At 39.8% G+C, this 25,672-nt stretch overlaps 2 protein-coding genes across 3 annotated transcripts in view; one reads left to right on the top strand and one right to left on the bottom strand.

The window, feature by feature from the left end:
* tp53bp2a (tumor protein p53 binding protein, 2a) overlaps positions 1-9,699 on the bottom strand; it is a 33,897-nt gene extending 24,198 nt beyond the window's left edge. For both annotated transcript variants that reach the window (XM_042433418.1, XM_042433419.1), the window contains exons 1-2: positions 9,599-9,699; positions 9,145-9,301 (exon numbers count right to left, since the gene is read on the bottom strand). In XM_042433418.1, the coding sequence (XP_042289352.1) occupies positions 9,145-9,171 (27 nt within the window). In that variant the 5' untranslated portion in view covers positions 9,172-9,301; positions 9,599-9,699. The remainder of the gene's footprint in view (positions 1-9,144; positions 9,302-9,598) is intronic.
* A 2,679-nt stretch (positions 9,700-12,378) lies between these two features.
* On the top strand, positions 12,379-25,465 carry LOC121911989 (exportin-5). The gene is made up of 33 exons (XM_042433999.1): positions 12,379-12,606; positions 13,094-13,215; positions 13,311-13,383; positions 13,508-13,645; positions 14,631-14,813; positions 15,014-15,040; positions 15,152-15,337; positions 16,336-16,412; positions 16,506-16,550; positions 16,663-16,753; positions 16,854-16,937; positions 17,054-17,179; positions 17,265-17,355; positions 17,442-17,570; positions 17,679-17,794; positions 17,899-18,054; positions 18,196-18,237; positions 18,333-18,422; positions 18,573-18,772; positions 18,864-18,966; positions 19,122-19,303; positions 19,450-19,550; positions 19,656-19,752; positions 19,855-19,991; positions 20,151-20,248; positions 20,363-20,409; positions 20,780-20,880; positions 21,860-21,919; positions 22,017-22,111; positions 22,211-22,318; positions 22,764-22,901; positions 23,095-23,259; positions 23,519-25,465. Exons 1-33 carry the CDS (start codon positions 12,505-12,507, stop codon positions 23,663-23,665), a joined length of 3,657 nt encoding a protein of 1,218 aa, XP_042289933.1. The 5' UTR covers positions 12,379-12,504; the 3' UTR covers positions 23,666-25,465.
* The last annotated feature ends 207 nt before the right edge of the window (positions 25,466-25,672 follow it).

Raw genomic sequence — 25,672 nt, 5'->3', positions numbered from 1 at the left:
CTAGCCAGTCCAAAGCTTCCATCTAGATGAGTTAGCATTTACTGCTGACCTTCATCCACCTAATGCATGCGGTCACTGCTTATGGGTTAGTATATTGCACACGTGTTTTAAATACATGATGAAATAAGCTAATCAGGCCAATTTTCATACATCTTTGCATACACACAGGAAACAATTAATATGATAAATAGGGTTCCACATTATCAGGTCACGAAATTAGCACCAGCCACCAGTCAAATGCTGGTAAAATATGCAAGTGGCTGGTAGATTTGCTTCACTCACCAGCCAAAAAAACATTGGTGATCTATTGAGTGGCTGGTAAAATTTGAACATTCACTAGCCATTTGGCTGGTGGATTATTATTATTAATTAGCTTTTCCAAAAAAAATATTTCTTATATGCTTGAGAAAGGATGTAAGAAAATGAAAGGTCCAGTTTGAACTTCCATCAATTTCAGAAAAAAGTCTTCTAGTTATTATAACATTTTAATTTGCACCATACTGCCCAGCCCTACTGCAGACCAGAGCTATCCTGATTAAGGGGGAAAAGATTGCCTGCAGTTGTCTACCTAAAGTGACAGGTGAGGTGAGGAGCCCTGACTCCTTACTCCCTGTTTCTACTGTGCCAAACAACGTGAGAGATCATTAAATATTCATAGATACAACAGCGAGTAAAATTAAACAGCTCAATACCAACCTGATAAGCCTGTTTCAAAGCACAATACCTAACAAGAATGCATTAGGTGGCCTTACAGAACCGGAGAAGTGAACGGTACCAATTTGAATTTAATATGACAATGTGTGACAAAAATGGGTAACACTTGTCTTACGCCTATCAGAGTGGGTGACAGAAGCATCTGCTGAAGTGCACTTTCCTCCTACCTGAGACAGAACAAAGAGATCGCCCAGGGGAAGGAGAGAGGGGACCGGCTGCTACTGCTGCTGTGGTGGTTCACTATTATAGTGATAAATTTCAAAATGCATCACAGCATCGGTTAAGTCGAAGTTTGTGCGGAGCCCTCTCCCTAGGTCAGGGACTGATGTGACAGCTCAAAATTGCAAACTGACAATTACAGCCAGTGCAAAGAAATGTGGCCGTTTACGCAGCAGCCTGCACTGTAGATATTCTCAAAGCAGAGCAGCTATAAGGCTAGGTCATTGAGGCTATATCTCGGGGATTAAGTTAATCCGCTATATAAAAATATAGCTTTTCACCAGACTACTGGCTCAGTGTTACAATAGTAAGCTTAAATTCAATGGCCTGCGGCAAGGCTACAGGCCTTAAGTTGAAGAGAAAGCCCAACTATGCAGGTGTTCATTCTCATGAGTATATTTCACTGTTCAGCACCTGGTTTAAGGTCTTTGAATCCATAAAATTAGGTATTGTAGTGACCTGGGTAGAACAAAAACCTACACAGTCTTGGAGGTCAGCAGAATGCACTTAAGACCCTCTGTTACAGACAAAATAACGCACATAGGGGTGTGTGTCTCTCAGAGATGAAAGGCTGTAACATCAAACCCTCAGACAGAAGACACTGTAATAAGAGCACATCTAAAAAGGAAGAGAGTGACTGCAGCTGGCAGCGTTTACTTGACCTGCTGTGCTGAAAAAGGGTTGAGAGGTTGCGAAAGAGAAACAGGAAAAAACAAAGAGATATACTGTAACAATTGTTCTGGGTTATTGTAGGGAAACGGGCTTCTTTGTCTTTGTTTTTGTCCTGTATAAAGTTTAGATACAGTGCCTGTAGGAAGGTGTGGGCTATTCTGTGCAAAATATACTAAAGACAGCAGCTGTAAACCCTACATAAGATGCTGATTTGGCCCTTTACTGTGTAATTTGGATCCCTTCTCCGATTAAAGCCTAAGGGCCCCTGAAGTAGATGCCATTGATTGCAGGCCTGAGGGAACAGGCTTTTCAAGCCTGTCCAGTTGTTTAGACAGGGGACGCTGAGATGACTTGAGGTTTAAAAATCAACACTGTAGCCGCAACCAATTACAGGAAGGAATGCTGTGTTGTCATGTGTGCGGCACTCCCACTGATCATTCTGATAACGTACATGTGCACTGTAGTAAAAGAGTGGTGCACATAAACAGAGCAGTTGGCAGATAACTTTTATCTTAATGCAGAGGAAAATTAAAAAGAAGAGCGCTCATATGTTGACGTCAAGCCTAACAGCATATCAATCCATGTGTCCCTCCTTGCAACCCCACTCTCACTTTGTGAAGGTCAATTCCACAGCGCAAGTCTCTCAAGATCATTGTCCAAATGCAATTTGTCGCATATTGAGTTAAGAGTGATCAAAACTGTCTGCCACTGCAGTTTCCTGTGTCCAAGAATAGACAAATCTCGAGGGATTGTACTGTAATGGAATCACTCCAAAACATCAGGACAACTAGCAAATGGGAGCCCGTCCTGCCACAGAGATTTGACATCAACACGACTAAAACCACCAGCGACAACGTCAGAGATGATTCATTATCTTACTTGATGTTAAAGAACCAATTAGATATCCTGACTGACGGTCCCATATTTTTCAACTCAAACCAGTTCTTACAATACGAGTACCACACTTTGTTTTTTGTCCGTAAAGTTTTTCTCTTTTAAAGCTGAAATTTGCTAATGTGTCATTTTTTCTTAGACAGCATGGTTCAACCTTCTGTGACAAGACGTTTTCATTACATACATTCAGCTTATTTATGTTGATAATTTAGTTATTGTTCAGAATATAAAAATGTCAACAAAAAAATACAAATTCACACCTCAAATTGCACTTAAAATTAAAACAGCTAAGATTCAAAAGACCCAAATGTAGTCAATTTAATATAGTACAAAATAAAGGAAATACTCATATTTTATAAGTTGTAACCACAAAATGTTTCGAAATAACTTGACATAATTATTCAGTTGTAAGAATTATTAATTTTTTGTCAATCTACCCCTCAAGTAACCGTTCCAGCACTATTTAAACTACAGTAAAGAGGCTGAACCTGTTGTGGTCGGTTGTACAGACGCCTGCTGTTGATTTTAATCATTCACCGTAAAAGTTGCACATTGTGGCTACCAGTGCAGTGTAATGACCCTTCAGACTGTTTAATGTCAAACAGAGAACCCATAAACCAGTGCAGATTACACTGTGTCATTATGGTCCCAAGTAGACCTGATTACAACCTCCTGCTAATAAAAGAGTGAATACATAAGTACAGTCAGTATAAATTAAAACAAGAATATTAAAATTAATTATGCTAATTATCTCAGTAGGTAAGACTTTGTTAAAGTGAGACACAGTCACACACATGAATAAACTGCATCATTTGAGGGTGTGTTGGATTGACAAGTGAAGCCCAATTATATAGTTGTAACAATTAAGGTAATAAGCAGTATAATCCAAAGATACAATAGTACAATATCTGAGAGTAAATGAATACTGTGCCAAAACAAAACACACCTCTATCTATAGTTTATAAATATCAGAGCAAGTTCTGACTATTTCCCAGCCTTGGAGGGGCATGGATGTAGTCAGAGCAAATAAGCAGGGGTGTCAGACAGGCTTGATATAATGCACTAAGATTGACTGCCACAGATACACAACATCTGATCTAACGCCTGCGGGAGAACTGGGACAACTGGGAAAGCGGACCGTGTGAGGCAGGGTGACAGCAGCAGAAGATAATAGGGGCCATATCCTTGACCATGCCTGAGGGGTCTTACCTTTGGGCTGCTGGGCCTTCTGTCTACACACACACGCACTTTCAATTACAGATATCGCTGTGGTAAGCGAATGACTCAACTGGGTCTTGTTGAGGGAGTCACCTCTGAATCTGATTACAGCAAGTTTGTAAGACACTGCAGCAGCATCTTCCTCGGTGTGCATCTCGCTTCTCCCTGCCACACTTTCGAGAGTTGACACAGTTCCAACATAGCAGTCCTTCAAAAAGGCAAGGCAGCAGAAAACTCCCTAATGGCTTTATGCATTATTCCTCTTCATCTCTCTTTCACTCTCTCTCTTTCTCTATTACTGCATTAGGGGGATGAGGGGGCGAGGGAGAAAAGGTCAGGGGGTAAGAAACAGCAGAACGCAGAGGGAATCAGAGCGCGCAGAAGACTCATTCAGCTGCAACGTTTAGAAAAAAAAACAGAAGAAACATGCAGTTATTACAACACACAGAAGCTGCAGCGAGTTGTGACTCTTCGTTCAGGACAAGCTCCTCTCTCTGTCTGCACTGCAGTACTCAGCCTATCACTTCATAAACTGTGCTCTTGCAATACTCTGCCATTCCTGGTCTACATGGTGAGACAGTTCCTACTTATCTGGGAGATAAGGGAAGTGGAAGTCAAAATTAAGCTGAATGGAGAGGATTTATCCTTTTTTTTTCCAATTCATCTTGACGGCTGGGTGAAGTCATTCAGAGTAACAACAGACCACAGGAAAATGTAAAAGCTTAACAGCCAAGACCTATTTTTAGTTTTCTTCAAATATTACAGATAATAGACACAGATTTGAATTACCTAAAAGAGCTATATAAATAACTGACTGAAAACTGAAGCATTAAATAGAATTGTGAAAACAGGTGTGTGTTGTATGGATTGTATGTATTTTAATGTATGCAAAAAAATCTTTTATCAACTCTTATCTCATGAGGCAAGCTAAAAGCCAAGAGCTAGCGATTAAAAATGTCGCAGATGCTAACTAGATTCCTAAAAAAAAAAAAAAAAAGAATGATGTCATTGTGGCGTTTAATCTGCCATATGCAAAAGAGACATCAGAGAAGCAGGAGAGCGGGGGACTGGAGGAGGCAAAGTATGATAGCACTTTTCTGGGAAATGTTGGGATTCAAGAACATTAACTACACTTTTACCAGGGTCTAAATATGGCTTCACTGCAATAGTTTCAGTCTCCCCAAAAAGTCCCCAAAAAGTCCCTAGGTCAGGGGTATTACTCATGCAGCAGCACTTTTAGTGATATAGCAGAAGAACATCCATTCAAACATAACAGTCATACAGCAGTAAATTATAAAGAACAATTTAACAACTGTGTTGTTATCTTGTCACATGCAAAATATTTAGTCTAAAAAAAGCCATTGATTTCAGTTATCTGTTGAATTTACCTAAACTTCCTGGCTCTTCATATGCGGTGGAACAGGGACTGTTGATTTCTGACTTAGTTCCTGGGACTATTTAGTCAAAACAGGGCCATGAGTTTCCTAGAAAGCTGATTCCCAGACCACCCTGGGTACATTTCTGAACCATGTCCTGCCTGTTCCCCATGGCTAGACTAGTGTTTCCTCAGACAATGCTGTTACAATGTCCTCACTGTGTGAAAGGGGGAGGGTCTTTCTGGAACTGTACCACTTAAATGTGTAATTCAGCTTTTCACCTCACAGATACAATACTGAGTAACGCAGGTCACTCAGTATTCTAAGGTAGGTAAGCCGATACCTGCTCAGGTGACTCTGGTGAGCTTCCTCTCTGAAACCAGGCTAATGTGATGCTGGACTGTGGCATTAGTGAGCTGCACAGTCTGAAAGTATGCATTCAAGAAAATGATTTGGCTTCCTTAAAAAAAAATCATCAATTGTGGATAACAGGCTTGGCTAAGCTTTCAGCCGTTAATGAGTTCTTCCTTTTTACCTCATCAAATATTTCCTGCTCTGCCCTGTGATGACTGATTCAGTACTCAATGGTATGAAGACCTTGCATAGATAAACAGCTTCCTTGGTTGGCACTACTGTATTTACACTCTTTTCAGCCAATATAATCATCCTGACAACTCTTCTTCTTCAGATAAAAGTCAAAACATTGCCCTTGAATGTCCTTGGCTACCAATGATGTGACGGTCTGCTTACGTAACCACTACGTACTCTCTCACAGAGTAAACACAAAGCCTGTGGTGGCCGCAGAGAAAGCCTACTCGGGTTTCTGTTGACACAGACAGCAAAATCAGGCTTCGCAGTGCATCACCTCATTTTCCCACCGTCATAACACCGTCATATAGTCTAGCAACAGGGAAATTGTTGTGGTGCAACAGCAAAAAAAAGCTACAAATATGTGCAGCCAAAGAATGTAAAACCTATATCATGCAGGTCAGGCACACAAAAGTTTATCTACTTCAAAATCTCCACAGCAAGCAACTCTTGTCATGGGAGAGGAATGAGGAAGTGATATAGGATTTGTGCCTTTGACATTAAAAATTCAAAATCATGCAGAAACTATTCCCTGAATGATGTTAATCAAACACAAAAATGTTGTTAGAAACTAAACTAAAATATGTGCTACATAATAAACCAGCAAAGAATTCTAGCTTGTATGTTGCATCAACAAGAGTCTGCAGAACAAAAACTGGTTTAAATAGACATGGAAAGACGGTAAATCAGGGAGGTATATGAGTTATACTGTGCTATGGTTCAATAAAGGGTGTGCATCTCTTATCAGGGTGCTGCCACAGCACAGGCACACACACACAATGTGCTCTCTACAACGCGCAGCTAAAGAGTCCCTGCAGCTCATTGTGTTCAGAAAACAGTGACCCCCTATTTACCATCCCAGCCAGCAATTACGACACCATTCCCACTACCCCCGAGCCCCTGGCCTGTACAAGCAGGGTCACGGGCTGTGGTTGTAATTTCTAAGACAATACCTCACATCAGACACGGCTATATAGAGGCCATTTTGTGTTTATCAGGCGAACACCAGAAGCTGTATCTCATTCAAACACACCAAAACACACACACACACACATATATATTCTCCAGTGACAGAATTGGGGTAAAAGGTGGCAATTACCGAGGTCTAATGAGGCCTATAAAGAAATAGATCTTGATTGAAAACATGTAAGGGTGACAATTTATATTGGTGTCCCCACAGGCGGGCTTGATGATAACAAATGGCCGTGTGGGAGTAGCAGACTGAGGTCACGCACCAGACAGGAGTCATCCAAATACAACCCTATCTCTAGTGCTAAGATGATTAATTCAGTGACCAAGCCGTTTAACTGGAAGCACAGGTCTGAGCAAAGAAGGGCAACATTACCACCACACTTACACACAGAATTACATTAGATTTCCTACTAGTCATTAAACATCATTGTAAACAAGGTGTAACTGTGCTGTAGAGATTGTGACTTTACTTAGGCTACTTGTTAACCAAAGACATGTGACCTAAAGTAAACCTGAGATGGTAAAGAAAAACACTGCATTCCACATTATTAATATCCAGATTATGAAGGTCATTTTCGTAATTAACTGCACCACATGGCAACTAGTAGTGAAGCACCACTAGTGCTACAATGATCAGTAGATTAACTAATTAGCCAGCCAACAGAAAAAAATGAGCTATTTGGATAACAGGTGTCCAGATGACCATTGAAATTGTTTTTTCTCATCATAATCGTTCCTCCTGTTCATACTGGCTATTAGAAGATTCCTTCATGATGCACTTACAATGTAGGTACATTGTAAGTGCATCACAAGCCTACATCACAAGCCTCCTTCTGTGCAAAAATGTATTTAAAAGTTTATCTGAAGCTAATATGAAGCTTCAGCCGTTCAAATGAGTCAAATCAAATAGATATCTTTCTACGTTACAGTCTTTTTAGTGCCAAAGTCCATCTTTTTGTTACTATACTTCCACCACAGCTCAACAGGGAAACACAAAGAGGGGATTTGATGCTAAAAAGACTGTAAATGTGGCAGATATCCACTTGATATGACTAACTCAGACTGCTGAAGCATCATATAAGCTTCGGATAAACTTTTAAATGCATTTTTGCACAAGATGACTGTGTGGACACACAGTGGATTTTGGCCCCCGTCACTTACATTGAAAGCACATTTTTGAAGGGGATCTTTTAACAGACAGTATGAACAGGAGGAATGATTACAGCTAGGAAAATCTCGGTGAGTGTTCATATGGGCACCTGATGGTTGTATTAAGACAGACCTAAGCTATGTGAACCTGTCCTTTAAGGCTGTTGGTTTAACAAAACAGACAATATGATGACGTCAGCCCAAGGTTATAGGAAATTTTGAAGGGTAACCCAAGAAGTATTTAAATAATGCTGAAAAAAAAGATCTTATTTTTCTACAATGAGCACACTCACACAGACCACTGTCCAACTACTGTCACATATGTGCTGAGAAATAGAGCCTTGCATTGCAGCAAAAGCAATAGACCTCTGATGATGATGATGATGATGATGATGATGACATGGCAGGGGTCCAGAGCTGAGGTTAGCGTAGTGCCAGCCAGACTTGGCAAGTACCCTCTGCTTGTTGTGTGTGTGTGTGTGTGTGTGTGTGTGTGTGTGTGTGTGTGTGTGTGTAGAATGTATGTGTAAACACTAACAAAGCCTTTTACTTAATGGAGTGAATTGATAGTGTGAATTCATATTAAGGCTGCAACTAACGACTATTTTTATTATTGATTAATCTGTCAATTATTTTCTCGATTAATTGATTAGTTGTTTGGTCTATAAATGTTAGAAAGTGGGGAAAAAAGTCGATCACTGTCTCCCAGAGCCCAAGGTGACTTCCTCCAATGTCTAGTTTTTGTCCACAACAATCAACAACCCAAAGATACTCAGCTTACTGTCATAGAAGACAAAAGAAAGAGCAGAAAATAAGCTGGAATCAAATAATTTGGACTTTTTTTCCTTTAATGACTCAAAACGATTAACTGATTATCAAAACAGTAGCCGATTAATTAATCAGTTGGCAAATAATCAATTAAGGATTCATATACAGTTAAGTTATGGGCAACATTGTCAGGTAAATATTAATTATCCCGGCATGGAATAGACAGATGACGCATTTTGACGATTTTGACTAGCTTCCAAGGAAGACAGCCGTGTTTGCCGGGAATATCTCAGAAAGTAAATAAATGACGTGACTTATAACCGTAAGTAGAGATCACACACACAGCTGTCAAACCTAATAAACTTCACAACAGAAGCCTAGGGTTGCCGTGGGAATAATGTAATGGCACAGAGTAGCCGCCGCTTTAACTTGCCACGTCAATTTAAATGTTCAGGTAAACACGGCGGTGACACTGCAGGGTCTGTGCGGCGATATATATACATGTCGACATATTAATATTTAGCTATGGGACAACGTTGAAACTTATAGTTAAGTGAATAAAACATAAACTCACCGGCATCATTTTAGCTTCGTACCGCATTTAGCTAGCCAACACAGCATGAATCCCCGCTGGCAGTTTCGACGAAAGCAGTGGGACTGGCGAGCACTTTAATCCCAGAGCCTAAACCCGCAATGGGCAAGGCGACTTTCTCCTGCTTAGGGGTCCCGTCCTGCATTAAAAGAAAAAAACACAGCACATCTTTGTTTCATGAATTCAACCAACATTTAAAAAAAAAAAAAACATGATTGTTGTGATCCCGTATCGGGAACCTGTTGCAACAAATAACAAGGCCTTCACGACAAAAGTTTCCGTTGTAGTTGTGAGAGCATCGCTTACAACTTTGTAACGGCTCATTGCAAGCGCGAGGAACTACTACAAAAAAACTCAAGATTAACGAGAAAAACACAAATAAAGAAATCTATAAAATTATGAGGTAATTATTCGATGTTTTCTGTGTTTCACCTACCCGAGGACGCGTAGGTAATCAGCCCGAAACCCCGTTGACTGACAGCGTTGCTCGCTAGCTCGCAGCCTATCCCAGAGTGACGTAGAGGGAGGAAATTCATTCCACTTTGGAATTCAAGCTCCGCCTCGCGCCGGAGCACAAAACAAACACCCCCATCATCGTCCCAACCTGCCCGGTGTGTGAATCATGAAACTGTACCGTTTTCACCCACATCCAGCAAATAAAAACTGTTATAAAAAGCTTAATCCAGACTGACATCATTCAGTTAGTCGACAAGACATTCCGGGACAAATTCAATTTACATGAAAGGTATCAACCTGAGTAGTGTGAAAAGTAAGAGAAAAGTAAGATGTCTCACTCTGCTCGTATTTGACAGTAAACTACTAAAGTTGGAGTGGATGGGGTAGGGAAGCAGTTTTGTCATTTGTTAGTAAGGCTGCAACTAATGATTATTTTCATTATCGATCAATCTGACGATTATTTTCTCGAATAATCAATTAATTAGTCTTTAAAATGTCCGAAGATTGTGAAAAATCTTGGTCATTGTGTTTCCCAAAGCCTAAGGTGAGGTCCTCAAATGTCAAATGTCAAAGATATTAAATTTACTATCAAATAAGACTTGAGAAAACAGAAAATATTCATATTTGGAGAGCTGGAATCAGAGAATTTGGATATTTTTTTCTTAAAAAATGACTCAAAAGGATTAATCAATTATCAAAATAGTTGGTGATTCATTTTCTGTTAATCGACTAATCGTTGCAGCTCTATTTGTTTGCTAGTTGCAAGATTAGCTGACTAATCGATTAGTTGATTGATAGCTTGACCAACAGCTCGACAATTTATCAGCAACTATTTTGATAAGTGAATGATCATTTTAGTCATAAAAGCAAATGCCAGAAATTTGCTTGTTCTCAAACTTGAGGATTTGAGGTTGTGCTGTGTCATATATTATAGTAAACTGAATATATATATAACAAGACATTTGAAGACATCACATTGGTCTCTAAGAAATTATAACAGCCACTTTTTACTATTTTGATATTTTATAGGCAAAATGATCACACGATTGAAAATAATCTGTAGATTAATCAATTAATCAATAATGAAAGTAATTGTTAATTGCCACCCTGTTAGCTTGACATGATTCAGACTACAGATTTATTCATGACTTGTTAAAAAATTAAAGATCCCCTCCAGACATGTTCGAAAACATAAATTTACTCTGCTTTGAATAATAATTCATGTCTGATATGTTTTTTCCACAAAAAAACTCAAAATGACATCTACTCCTCCTTACGTCATTAAAAAAAAAGAATCTATGAATATGCAAATATTGTTAATTTCAAAAGTTTAACTGCAGGGCACCAGATGTCTCCTACTTCACTGTCCAATTCCATTTTCAGTGTATGTGCACTGTTTCAAGTTTCCACACCACACTTGTGCAAATTGCATACTGGACCACGATTGGCTCCAAATTAGTTGTGATGTCACAAATCCAACTTGTAGGTACTCTTTAATCTGATATTAAAATGAGAACAGAGAGACTTTCCCCCTTCAGCAGATGAATGTGAAAACAGCCTTCAGGTATCAAATCCTGAACATACATCGTTCTGCACAGTGAAGATCAAACATGCAACTGCAGTAATAATTAGTAAGACACATTTTTGAGTGAAGGAGGACTTTAAGATATCTCTGATGTTTGACAGATTGACCTCAAATTACCATTTAACAATCCTGGGGCAGATTTTGCCCTTTGCAAAGAAGGTGGGAGGAATCGAAGATCAGTTGGGGCCCACCCGCTCATTTTGCCCCAGTACCTCCTCAGGTTAATCTGGTTTAATTGGTAGAGATTCAAGATGTGTTCTGACTTTTCAGTGAAGTAAGAGACATCTTGTATCCAGCAGGTACATTTTTGAAATGAAAAAAACATTAGCATATCAATTGATTCTGGTTTTTCCAATGAGGGAGAAGGAGTAGATGTGGTTTTTAATATTTTTTATTAACTTATTATTTTTTTTGTGGAAAAAACATATCAGACATAAATTATATAGAAATACTCTGCTTTTATGTGTGGAAGTGTTCTTTGACAAAGCCTAGCTGGATTTTCCCAAATGTTTATAGGGGTAATAAATGGGACATTTGTCTTACAAAACAGATTGGAAATCTGGTCATAAATAAGATCAAGTACAAACAGAATACTAATATTCTACGGCTGTTGTTATTGTTGTTGTTTTCGCAATGACTACTATTCAGTGAGATAAAAGGATGCTCTAGTATGGACCCCACAGCATTCATTATTAAATGAAAAAATGAGACATTATGAAATATATTATCATATTAAATATGAAAATATAAAAAGATTAAACTTTTGATTGGCTGAAAAGTGTGATTGGGGGATATTAAATTATTATACCAAATCAGACCTTTGAAAAATGTTAATAATTGAAAGAAATATGTACTCTATTCCTCTAAACTATGTTATTATGAAAACGAATGATTAAACAGCATTTCATGATAAGAAGTGGAGTTTTTATGATTATCTTATTAGATTATTTCACACTTTATTTATTCATTTATATCTTTTTTCATATGGTAACTTATTTCATAATGTCTTATATTGAACACTAAGGCTCCGCAGTTCTCATATATCAGGCAGATACACTTTTTAAACTAACAAGCGAGTTGTCTTTCCATGTAGAGACGATCTTTAAAAAAAAAAATGTCGCTTTTACTACAACTCCCAGAATTCCCATTCAACGGCGAGCTAGAAGTTCAAACCACGCAGCACGTTTTGTGCACGTTGGAGCCTCCCTGAGCAGCACACGTAGCCGACTGCTGTGCAGGTGTTTTGCATAAGGGAGCCCCTCGCTTTCGTCTTAATATTGTGCCAGACGCTACCTGAAGTCATGGCTGACCAGGTGGCCGCCGTGTGCGATCAGCTTATCAAAGCTGTGAATGTGATGATGGATGCAGAAACAAGCCAAATTTACCGACTGGAGGCCCTAAAGGTGGTAGCATCGTTACAAGTCGCTAGCTAACTGCTAGATAGCTGAGCTTGACATTTAACGTTATTGCAGCTGTTGTGAAAGTAGGATTAAGTGCTTAGCTGACTAAAAAAAGTCCGTTTTTATCAGTTGGTTTAGTAGTGACAGCACTTCTCATACAGTTCGTTAACGTTAGTTAGCTAAATTTGCAGTGATGATGGACAGATGCTGTGCAGGCTAGCCGGTATGCTATGTTTATCACCTCACCGCTACATCAATGGTCGATTCACGTTCGTTCATTCATAGAAACGGTTACAACAGTTGTAATACAGGTAGTACTGCGGAGGTTATCAAAGACTGTGTTACTAATGGCAACGATTCACCTAGACTGAATGGCTAGTTGGTAGCTTAGCTGTATGCTATTTAGCTGTTTTTTGTAATGTTGGTGAGGCAGCTGTAACTGTCTGAAATATAATGTAATTATTATTTTTTATTTATTTTTTTTTACCAGTTTTGTGAGGAGTTTAAAGAGACAAGCTCCTTCTGTCTCCCATGTGGCTTACAATTAGCCGACAAAGCTCAGCCAGCTATAGTGAGACACTTTGGTTTGCAAATCCTGGAGCACGTCGTCAAGTGAGTGTGACACAGCCGTCATACATCAAGTTTGACCAATAATTACATGAGTAAAACTGCTTTTGTGAAAGACAGACTGTTTTTTTTTCTTGCAGGTTCCGATGGAACAATATGCAACAACAAGAAAAAGTCCAGTTAAAGGACTGTGCCATGCAGCTGTTATCAAACGTGAGTGTGATTTGAATAATAGACTGTTAACATGTGGTAGAACAACCATCTGTCATATGGTTCAATGAAAACTGTATTACTGTCAGTAGGAGACACTTATCTGACCTGCGTTGACTCTTATCAGGGTACTCATTCTATCCTGGAGGAGGAGAGTCACATTAAAGATGCCCTTTCACGAATCATAGTGGAAATGATAAAGCGAGAATGGCCTCAACATTGGCCGGATATGCTGAAAGAGATGGAGGCTCTCACAAGCCAAGGGGTGAGTGACTTTTATATAGTGCAGAAAACTGATTGCTACAGCATGTACAGTATGTCGTTTCCTTTGGCACCTCTATTGCAATTTGAATATGCAATAATTGGCATGCAAAATAGTACCAGTCGAGGATTAGTCATGTCAGTGTGGTCTCTGATAGATATGTTATCTTTCAGGGAGTAAATAGCATCTTTTTTGACTTTATTATTTTATCTGTGTAAACCAAAGTCTTGGCCTTTCCAAGCAGATTAAAAAAAAAAGATGTAGCCCTTTAAAGGACAGGTTCACAATTTTTCTCTCATTTATCATTTTGTACACATTTCACTGGCTTCTTTGGTGTCTTTGGAAACACTGGGATCTTTTGTATTTGAAATGAGTTTTGCGGGTCGAACAGTCTTGTTCTGCACAACATGAGTTAGGAATGATGGACCCAGTAAAGGGTATGTGGGGATAAGAGGCAAATTAAAGGACAGGTTCACAATTTTTCAAGTCTTGTCTTAAAACAAGAGTCAGGTAGCCAAATGAACATTGAAATAGGTTTTTCTTGCCATAATCATTCCTCCTGTTCATACTGACCATTAGGTTACAGTCTTGTTAGTGCCAAAAACCCTCTTTTGGTTACTATTCTTCCACTGCAGCTCAACAGGGAAACACAAAGACGGAATATCCACTTGATATGACAAACTCAGACTGCTGAAGCCTCATATAAGCTTCAGATAAACTTTTAAATGAATTTTTGCACAAAATGAATGTGTGGAGACACTGTGGACTTTGGCCTCCATCACTTACATTGAAAGCGCATTTAATGGGGATCTTTTATTATCCAGTATGAACAGGAGGAATGATTACAGCAAGGAAAACCTCTTTCAGTGTTCATATGGGCTCCTGACTGTTGTTTTAAGACAGACTTGGAAAAATTGTGAACCTATCCTTTAAGCCTATTGTTATGGACTTTTTAACATCAACTAAAACTCATGTCTGCTTTTCACAGGAGGCACAGACAGAGCTGGTGATGCTGATCCTGTTGAGGCTGGCGGAGGATGTGATCACCTTCCAGACGTTGCCCGCACAGCGCCGCAGAGACATCCAGCAGACGCTCACTCAAAACATGGACAACATCTTCAGCTTCATGATGGCCATTCTGCATCTTAATGTTGAAGACTACCGTAAACTGGTCAGTGCGGTCTTAACTACCACCTGCACAGCTGGTTAAATTTTATTGTAGAGAAAGTAACATTAGGATTCATTTAATAGCTCACAATTTTGTTATTTATTGACACAGAATCACTGATATTGCTAAATCAAATAAAGAAACAATGAAGTGACTTAAATATTTGTCTGATATGTTTGTTTTTGTATCTTTTTTTAATCCAGAAAGGGTCACCAGGACACGAATTGCAGGTAAGACAACATTAGTGCATCTCTGCTGTAAATTCACTTGTTTTGATTAGTCTGATTACTCTGATGCGCCAAGGCTCTATATTCATCACTCTCCTGTCCTTCCACACACAGACTAGAGCTCACTGTCGAGTCGCCGTGACTACGCTGAACACACTAGCGGGCTACATAGACTGGGTGTCACTGGTGCACATAACTTCTGGAAACTGTCATCTGCTGGAGATGCTGTGTCTGCTGCTCAGTGAGCCGGAGCTGCAGCTGGAAGCAGCAGAGTGTCTGCTCATCGCCATCAGACGGAAGGTGAGTCACAGGGTTTTTTACAGAGTCCAGGGTTGAGCCTTAATGCAAACTTGATGGCTGGGTGATGTCATTTTTACCTCCGGTGAGGAGGTTTCAGTCTGATTTATTGGTCTCGGATTTTAATGGAATTTGGTGGAAAGTTAAGCCAAAGAAGTGAATAAGATTTTGGTGATGATCCAGAGAAATAGCGCTACCATGTGGCCATTTATAGCATATTGTTTTGGCTCATCCTGATTTGAGACATTTAGAGACAATGGATTCCAAGACAGATCTGGCAATATAGATTTTCCACCACTTAAAATCTTTTTGCAAATTTTTTGTTACTACTCCTACAAATTTTCATCAAGTCATCACCAAAGTTGATACATTAAATACATGAATAAACCCAAGAAGATATGCCATACTGTGTTCCAGAAATTGGTCGACACTTTCTTCTAGGTCTATTTGATCATCAAATAGTAATAGTCAATATAATTTACATATGTGTACATAATTTAGAAGATGTGCATGTCAACCCAGAGAGATCCTGCAAAAATCTCATGGAAAATCATATAGATGGTGCTACAGCAGCATTATAGTTTGACTTGGCTGTAAGTCATGAGTCTAAATCACTTTAAATTTTGCTCAATTCATCCCAGCACAATTCCTTATTTCTCAGACAGGATTTAGATATTTCCCAAAAATTACAGCTGCCATCTGTCACTGCCTGTACTTGACCTGATCCAGATGCAGATTAAAACATTCTCTTATTGTAAAATAATACGTTTAGAGTATTGTGCAGCCTTGGTTGAAATATGTGCTCTCTGACTGCTTTCTGGTTAGAATATATAATTGTAGTATATAACTGTAGTATAGTATATATTAATTGTACAACCATATATCTGCCATGCTAAGCACACTTTATAACAACAAGGATTTTTTTGAGTGATTGGATACATGTCAAGCATTTATTTGATAGTAATAAGCTACTTATAATCAGATGTATCATTCCGCCACAGGGTAAGCTGGAGGATAGGAAGCCATTCATGCTGCTCTTTGATGATGTGGCCATCCACTACATCCTCTCTGCAGCCCAGTGAGTACAACTACTTCTCTGCATCATCCCTCTTTACAGGCCTCAACATGTCCTTTCACTGTTACTGACTGACATGTGTCTGTCTGATTACAGGTCAGCAGATGGACTAGCGATATGCAAGAAATCCTCTGATGCACAGTAAGTAATGTGACACACCTGATGACTGCAGCACAAAAACAGATGTTGGACAGTCCAAAATGTGTTCACTACATCTGGCCGTGACTCATAGACTTTTTGTTTACTACTGTAGAGCAGTGGAGGTGGTGGAGCGACGTTACAGCTTCCTGAAGAGGTTGTGTCAGGTCCTCTGCGCACTGGGAAACCAGCTTTGTTCGTTAGTGGTGAGTTTGTAATAATTTGGTCACACATTAATTGTATCTGTGCTTGGTTTCCATGCACATTCAGAGTTTTAACAAAAGAAATATGATGTTGTCTCCGCAGGGTTCAGATGTAGAGGTTGAGGTACCTGCAAATCTCAGCAAATACATGGAAGCCATTTTAGCCTTTACTACACATTCCAGTCAGGTGAGATGAAAATAATTCCAAGATTTCACCTCTAACATTGACTTAATAGAAGTATGAATCCTTCAGCTGTGGTTAATCTCTCTTCTTGTGCTTTTTTTTCACTTTCTCTTCTACAGTTTTTGAAGTCGTCCACTCTGGCTACTTGGGGAGCTTTATTCAGACATGAGACTCTGTCAAAAGAAGCGGTTGTTGTGGAGATGGCCGTCAAATACCTCAGAGCATCTATGACCAACCTAGTCAAGGTGAGAAAGTGATGCCAGCGTTACCGTTCCCAGTGTTCATGGAAGCCAAACTGGATATTAATTCAACTTTTGTCTTTCTCTCCAGACTGGGTTTCCATCTAAAAATGATAACCCAAGTTGTGAGTACTCCAGGGTGGACTTTGACAGTGACGAGGACTTCTACTCATTCTTTAATTGTAAGCATTTTTACTTGACTTAAGAACTATGTTCTTTATTTTATCCCTTGATGTTTTTATTTATGGTGCATTTTAATTTTTAACAGCTTTCCGAGCGCAGCAGGGAGAGGTGGTGAGGACTGCGTGTCGCATTGTTCCTCTGGAAGCTTTCCAGATAGCAGCAGAATGGTTGCAGTATCAGATCGCCAGCCCTATTGACACCGGGGATACCACATGTAAGTGTTTGTCCTTGCTCTTGACACCTTTTTAGAATCAAAGAAGGGGATTGATAACTCTGCGTTTTGGATTTTGCATCACTTCTCTCTCTCTTTACACCACACTAGCTAAGACTGCTGAGGGCCTGTGCTCCTTCCTGTCTCCATCAGTGGTCCAGTGGGACGCAATGACTATCTTCATGGAGTGCATGGTCGCACAGATCTTCAGAAGCCTAGGGGAAGAGGTAACAAGAACAAATTTACGTAACAGAACAAAACCACACAAGAAAAAAATGTTGATTGCAATGATGTGAAAGTTTGCCCCCTCCGTCTGCTTCTTACCATGTAGAAGTTGCCCATAGATCAGAGCATGGAGCTGCTGCAGGCCGTGCTGAACTACGAGACCAAAGACCCGCTCATCTTGTCCTGTGTACTCACCAACGTCTCCGCTCTGTTCCCGTTTGTCATACACAGACAGCACTTCCTGCCACAGGTCCTCTACAAGGTCAGAGAACACATTCTTTGGTGCCTACAGTATGGAAATGCAATTTGAACATTAAATGCATCATACAGTACATTGCATTTCTGTGTTTTGCAAATGTTGCCATAATTTTTCAAAATGTCCCATATTGTTTTGGCTCTATAGCTGTTTAAAGCCATCACGTTTGACGTCGGTCATGAAAATAAGGTGAGTTTCCCTCACAGAACCATATATATCAGCATTTTTTTCTAATCCTTCACATCCAAGACCAAAAAAATGCATTCTCCACCTGACGTCTTCAGGCACCTCGCACCCGAGCTGTCAAAAATGTGAGGAGGCACGCCTGTTCTTCCATCATCAAGATTTGCCGGGATTACCCACAGTTCATTTTGGTAAATATCCTAATATCACAATCCTAATATTATACTTGCTTTCAGGTGATGTATTTTATGCACAAAATTAGTACCCGAAGTACACTGTGCTGAACAGGCACGAATAAATGAATGTGACCGTTGTATAATTTATCTCTTATTCCTCTGCAGCCTTGTTTTGACATGTTTTACAATCATGTGAAGAAGCTGTTCTCCAATGACGCCACGCTGACTCACATGGAAAAATGTTCACTGATGGAAGCTCTGGTGCTCATCAGTAACCAGTTCAAAGACTTTGCCAAGCAGAAAGCCTTTTTAGATGAACTGATGGCCTCTGTGGTTGCAGACTGGACCTCAGAAGAGATGAGGCAGTACGTCTGAACTCCTCCTAGTTTTCTCAACATTGTGAGCAGTGTATTTTAATGTCAGAACATATAATTGGCTGTTTTCTTTGTTTTCCAGTGTGCTGTGGGACCCTGTGGCGTTCCTGTCCTTTGTTGGAGCTGATCAGGTGGTCACTGAGCAGAGTAAAGATACAGACACAGCAGGCTTTAATAGAGGGCGGGTAAGCGTGTGGGTGTGAATAAAATGAGATGGAGTGTAAGCTCTTTGTAGTCATGACTGAATTTCTATCACTGAGAGGTGGTAGACCATTGTAGACTTTGCTGGAAAATAAACACCAATCTGTTGTTTTGTCCCTCTCTTTCAACCTTCTTTTAGTTGAGTTTCTGCTTGTATGCCATGTTGGGCGTAGTGAAACGGGCACGTTGGCCTGCAGACCTGGAGGAAGCCAAGGCTGGGGGCTTTGTGGTGGGTTACACCCCAGCTGGAACTCCCATCTACAGAAACCCCTGTACCGCCCATTTCCTTCTCTTGCTGCCCAACCTGCTGGCTCTAATCAGGTACGCTTGTGGGTTGTATCCTGCTTTATTACATTTTTATACCAAAAACTTGACCACTATTTTCCTGAGACATTGGTGTAAAAGCGGTATGAGTGTGCTTAATTGTGTTTTAATGACAAGTTTCTTTTCCTTTCTCCTCACTGCAGGACTCACAACAGTCTGTTCTTGCCAGAGAACAGGGCTCGTCTGAGTGAGACCTTCTCCAGAGCCCACGAGGTGATGGATGCAGAGAAAAATGTGATTCTTGGTGAGAGGAGCTTTCTGGCTTTCTGCACATGCTTTCTTTTGCTCATACCGAGACATCATCTGTAAAGATTATGATAAAACCCTCTCAATGCCGTGTTGTCTCCAGGTCTCTCTCAGCATCTCCTGGATATTCATGACACTCCTTTGTATAGATCCAACCTGGAGCGGATGCAGGGATTTTTCACCACATTGAATGACAACTGGTGAGAATTGTGTCGTAGCAGTTTGCAGTTATTTTCCCCCAAACTTTTTATTTGTATTGTTTACACCTTCTTTTTCTTCTTTTTCTCTCTCTACCTCTGCAGCTTCCACGTCCTGGGAAATGCAGGTCTGTCCCTGCAGCAGGAATTCTACACCATTGAGAGGTTGGCTGAAGAAATAGCTGCCTCTGCTTTCGTCTCCCTCGACCATGTGCCTGACCACAGACTTCGTCCTATGATTCATATCCTTATTTGCTTTTGAGTCACTGCCAGTCTTTGCCTTTACTGATTTTAGTCAGTGGTTTGGTGATATATATTTGTGTAGAAGATCTTCTCTGGATGGATGGATATAACTTGAGCTATTGCTTTACGTGAACATCATGTTTCCTTAACCAGTGCACGTGTGTTTCTGAGGCAGTTGGTGCTATCATGTCCTCAGGAGTACTACGACAGTCTCCTCTGCCCCCTGTTGAGCCCTCTGTTCGCCTACATGCTGCAGGTCAGGATCCCCCCGCACACCTTATTCTGTAGCAACATTAGAAAGCTTTTGTTCACTCGGTAAAGAATCGATTGTTTTAGTTGCCAAATCTCATTCAACTGTTTAATACAACAGAGTCTCAACATGAAGTGGCAGGTCATCAACCAGAGGACTTCTGTCAAGTAAGTTGTGGGCAAGTGTTATATGTGCGTCTTTGTGTGAAAACATTGGATCGGCGCTTGTCTAACCCAGTCGGGAATGGCTGTAGTTGTATGGACCCCATATGTTTAACATGAATGCCCTGAATACAAATTACAACTCATGCTATGACTACAGTTTTGTTTAATTGCAGATTTTTTTTAATATAAAAGAAAATATCTATTAAACGTTGTTTTCCATCGTATGTTTCTGCTGTTAGCTTATATGAACTCTTCTCAAATCACTGTAAAACCTTCACTGAATAATATGTCTAGCTCTTTGACAGCTCACTGTGTTGAGGCTACAATTTGAATATGTGGACGGTGACATGTCAGTTGTTTCTCTGTTTTTTAGTGATGAGGAGGAGGTGGTGTGCCATGACAGTCAGGTGACGCAGGAGATGTTGGAGGAGCAGCTGGTACGCCTGCTCACCAGGGAGGTGCTGGATCTTCTCAGTAAGTTTTCAGTATCTTTACTCTCCTACCACCCTTTAGTAACCGCTCCCTTTGACATTTTGATACATGAATAGCAAACACACAAAACATTTGTACAGAGCTGCTGATTTAAAGATTAATTTATCACCTGAAAAATGATCATTCATGTGACGCTCCTCATTTTGAAATAAGCTGAGTTAAGGGTTTTGAATTTGTCGTATTGATTTAAAAATAAAGTTTATTGCACATGTGAGTTATTTTTTTATTACAATGATGTTAGTGGTTTTATGGTAGTAATATATTGTTCCTGTCTAAATTCACTGTTAAACATGAAGTGAACCTTATATATCTTATTACTCAATACTGCTAATGCACTTTAGTCATGTGGTAAGGTTGCGTTTCTGCCAGCTACACAAGCTAAATCTGTTTGAGAAGACAATGGGAAAGTGCAAAAATCAGCCTGTTGTTAGATCCAACTGAGACATACTGGGGTAGATGCTGCCTATAGTTTTTTCCAAAACACAAAGGAAATTTTGTTTAGGATGACTGACAATAATATCTTCGTCAAAACCGACAATTCACTTGATTGTTGGAAAATGTTTTTGTCAAGTACTATGAATTGTCAGATTTCTCTGAAATTAGTCCTCTGTCACAAGATGAGCTTTGTTTCACACATGTGATGAAACAAAACAATAATATTACAAAGAAAAAGCTGCAGTACATTCAATTTCATCATTTGCTGTTGCTTTCACATTCGTCTTGGTGTGCATGTGAAGGATCTTTGCTCTTCCTCAACTGTGCACTCCCAAACTAAAATAGCCAAGACACACTGGGCTATGAGGGTGATTTTGCAATGTTGCTTTATTGAGAGGATACTGAGAAATATGAGGATTTGAAGGATAAAGCGCATAATCGCCCAATCAGCTTTTACTCTAAGACTGAGGGGGAGCTGGGAAGTTGAATTATTAGGTGGCCACAATACTTCTCTTCTTCCTTCTAGCTGTGAGCTGTATTTCAAGAAAAGTGCCTGAACCAGCAGCAAATAAGGAGGAAATCGATGGTAAGAGTCAAATTAGAACATTTGAATCCAAGTTGATTTTAATTCAATGTTTTTTGGACAAGTGTCTGATGGTTTTGCCTGTAATGTGTACTATTAGAGGAAGACATGATGATGGATTCAGTGCAGACGGCGTCTTCTGCACAGCCCACAGAGGAGCTGACTGAGCTGGGAAAATGCCTGATGAAACACGAGGTTAACCTCTGACACACTGTATTACATTAACAGAGGACTGCATTCTCACACATTACAGGCTGTATATGAACTCAAGGTTTTCTCTTTTTCATTGTCCAGACCATCTACATGAACCTGCTGACCCTTTCCTTCACCTCGCTGTCATGGAAGGACACAACTAACTGTCACCGAACTGCTTCCATGGTCTGCTGGACCCTTCTGCGGCAGGTAGCACACTCAATGCAACAAATGTTTAATTGAAGTCTGGATCTTTTTTTATCTTTTCCTGTCACATTTAAAGGATAAGGCTGGTGATTTCTATATTTCTGTTATTGTCCATAAATCCCATTTAAAAAATACATCAGATCACAACTTTTTGTTAGTTGTCAGACTTATTAATCATGCAGTAATATAAGCTTGACCTCACACTTTTTCTCTTAAACACACTCAGCCACATTTCTGACCGCTAATGTATCTATGTCCTTGTTTAATGAACTGTTTTGTCTTTGCTGTGTCAAATTCATTCATTGAATGCCTAAACTAATAAATGCACCAACAAATATTCAGGGTATCACTCACCACATGTGGATTTGCACAAAAAGTTTTTAGTTTCGTCTAAAAGTTCTACATATTTTATAAGGTTTCCTCCTACATCTGCTCTCTCTCTCTCCAGGTCGTAGGGGGAAATCTTCTTCCTGAGGCGGTTACATGGTTCTATACCAGCGTTCTGAGGGGCCTTCAAGTTCATGGGCAGCACGAAGTCTGCAAATCTACCCTCTCTCAGCTGGCCATGCTCATCTATGAAAACCTGGTGAGACTAACGGCAACCATCTCTGTCATCAGCTTTTTATTTTTGCCTTTGTATGGTCCATTCTCCCCGTGAGGATTTTTAGTGTTTAGGGCTATAATCCCAAATTTGAAATTTTATCTGTGGGACTTTCAGGTTAATTCTAGAAAATGCATCTCTTTCAATCTCCTTGCTTGTTTCTGTCCATCAATCTTAGCGGCCTCGTTACATTGAGCTGAGAGCAGTGATGACCCAGATCCCAAACATCAATGTGGAGGCTCTGGACCAGTATGACCACAGGCTGATGGACCCCAACGCCCAGAACGTCGGAGACAAGAAGAGGAAAGACCAGTTCAAGAAGCTCATTGCAGGAACTATTGGGGTAATGCCTCATTTAGCCACTAGAGAGCAGTGCCTCTCTAGTATATCTCACCGTAGACTGCTCATCAGATGTGACCAGAGACGCCGTTAATAGTGCAAGTCATTACTCAGCAGTGTGATTCCAGCTATGTTGTAAATCTTCTGTGCTAGGCTGCAGAAAATGTGCAGCAGCTCAACAGGGTTGTACAATTTAATGAAATTCTTTCTGGTAGATCTCGGATAGCTGTGTTTAACCTCTCCTCTCCGTCCTCTGCCAACAGACAGCTCTGTGCCAGCAGTTCAGGAAGGAGGTTCATATCCGGAATCTTCCATCGCTCTTTAAAAAGCCGAAGCCAGACAAGGATGTGCAGAAAAGCGAAGCACTGGGCCTGGCAGCTCTCTTCTCCCCGGAGAATAATACCCTGTAGGAACACATAATGGTTCTAATGGACTTTCATACTGACTGAAGAAAGAGTTATGTGTACACACCAGGGTTCCCTCAACATCCTCTAGACAGGACGGTGCGCACTACCCGACATATCTGTCAACACTGCTGTTCTTCAATTTATTTTAACCCTCATTGTTCTGCTATAAAATGCATTACTGCTGCTAATTTGCTGTGTTACACAGCACCACTCACACAAGTAGTATTTTTCCACTAGTCATTTGTGCCGGCAAGTATCACACAGCGGATACCAATGAAGGATGTGTGTATATAAGGTTATGGAAATTTTTAGGAAACATTTCAGATTGAATCTGTTTGTCAGATTGTGTAAAGAGACCATCTTAAAATAGCAGGCTAACCATTAAGATACGCTCTGCAGCAAAAGCTCTATTCAGCCACAAAACTACATTGAAATAGGACAATTATGTATTCTGTCAGTTTACTGTGGGCCTTTTTTCTTTTCAAGGGGCAATATTTGCCCATTGCCATCATGCAAACTAAGCAGGTCATAGATTTATGCGACTAGGGAGACGCACTAAGAGCTCAGCTGTGGTCTGAAAGATATTCAGCATAGAAATGGGTATTTAATGATATCCATACGAGCAAAGCCAGTATAGCCAATCGTTGCACGAGTAGCCTGTTAGCATGCTTCGAAAGAAAGTGTGTGTGTGTAGCTTTTGGAGAGGTGGAGGCTCATTGTACTTTAAAAAAGAAAAAAAAAATCTTAATTTCAGAGGTTAGTGTTGGCAGATTCGTTGTGCGACCATGCTGCTACACTAAGGCTGTTACATCCCAGGTTAAAAAGAAAGGAAAAAGGAAAATCGATGCATACTTCTCTATTTTAATTTCCTTTTCACTAGATGAGCTTGAATGCAGTTTTTGATTCTGGAGGATGTGCTAGTGGTACCTCAGGTTGTGACGTTCCCTATGATGGGGTGAAGATACTTTATGGAAACGCAACGTAAGAAAAAAAAAAGCAGCTGGATTGTGTTTTCACAAATGTTTTTTCTTGTAGATTTAAATGAGTTACAGTATTCTATTTTGCAGATTGTTGGTTATGGCAGTGATTGTTTGCATTTTGTCAATTGTTCATATCAGCACAACTCATAAGGCCCAAGTACTGTTTTGAATTGCTTATTTAAACGCAGAGCACATATACTACAAATTACCCATTAAACACATTTTGTGCCAAAGCACTCAACATAGAGTTGTTTGACAAATGTGACCTGACAGTCATGTCCGAGGAGCAAAACCTAATAACATTCAACTTTAATAAAGATTATCTTTAATGGTGGACTCAACCAATGTGTAGCTTAAACCAAGTCTGTTGTATTTGAGCTGTTCAATTGGTGATGACTTTGGGATTTTCTGTTTTTCACATGTTGATTTGTGTTTTTACTGGTTTTGCCAGCCATGAAAAAAAAAAAGATGAACCAGCACTACATTCCTTCATTGTCTAAGGGATTGTTTTTAGGCATATATTTGTTGGATGTATTTGACTCTTATGGAGCCATCATGGTAGAGTGATTTTCTTTTTAAACCTTGTATTGTGTAGATTGAGCCTAAAATAAATGGGAGTTATTTTCTATATTTTGACTCTGAGTGAGTCCCGTCACTTCTCTCCACGTATACGGACGAGTCTACATATCAGATGTCGTACTGAAAACAAGTTCACATCATACTCGGACTCCCAGGATTAGAAACAGTCATGAAGTTTTCAAATGAATTGACTTCGCTGTCTTTGTGGTGATTGTTCACATGTGGCCATTTAGAAAAAAAAGAAGCTTGTTCAACACTAAAATGTTCTGTACAAAGAAGAAAATAGGCTTTTTAAAAGTGTAGTGTGGTTTATATTTTGTTGTTTTTAAATAAAAAAATATCATTTTAATTTGTGTAAAATTTCTCGTTTTTCTGTTTATATTAAATAAACTAGTTAAAATAGACTTTTTGTTAATTGTTCACATTTATTTTATTTTGCACATGCACATTC

The sequence above is a fragment of the Thunnus maccoyii genome, chromosome 14 (assembly GCF_910596095.1).
Source record: "Thunnus maccoyii chromosome 14, fThuMac1.1, whole genome shotgun sequence".
In the NCBI taxonomy this organism is placed as follows: domain Eukaryota; kingdom Metazoa; phylum Chordata; class Actinopteri; order Scombriformes; family Scombridae; genus Thunnus; species Thunnus maccoyii.
The sequence above is the reverse complement of the archived record's forward strand: the minus strand, read 5'-3'. Positions and strand labels throughout refer to the sequence as shown.

What these genes read in the sequence shown, in the direction of transcription:
- LOC121911989 (XM_042433999.1), top strand. Translation starts at nt 12,505, where the DNA reads ATGGCTGACCAGGTGGCCGCCGTGTGCGATCAGCTTATCAAAGCTGTG. An exon ending in ATCCTGGAGCACGTCGTCAA is followed by an intron (nt 13,216 to 13,310) that starts GTGAGTGTGACA and finishes TTTTTCTTGCAG; the next exon opens with GTTCCGATGGAACAATATGC. An exon ending in TGACACCGGGGATACCACAT is followed by an intron (nt 17,571 to 17,678) that starts GTAAGTGTTTGT and finishes ACACCACACTAG; the next exon opens with CTAAGACTGCTGAGGGCCTG.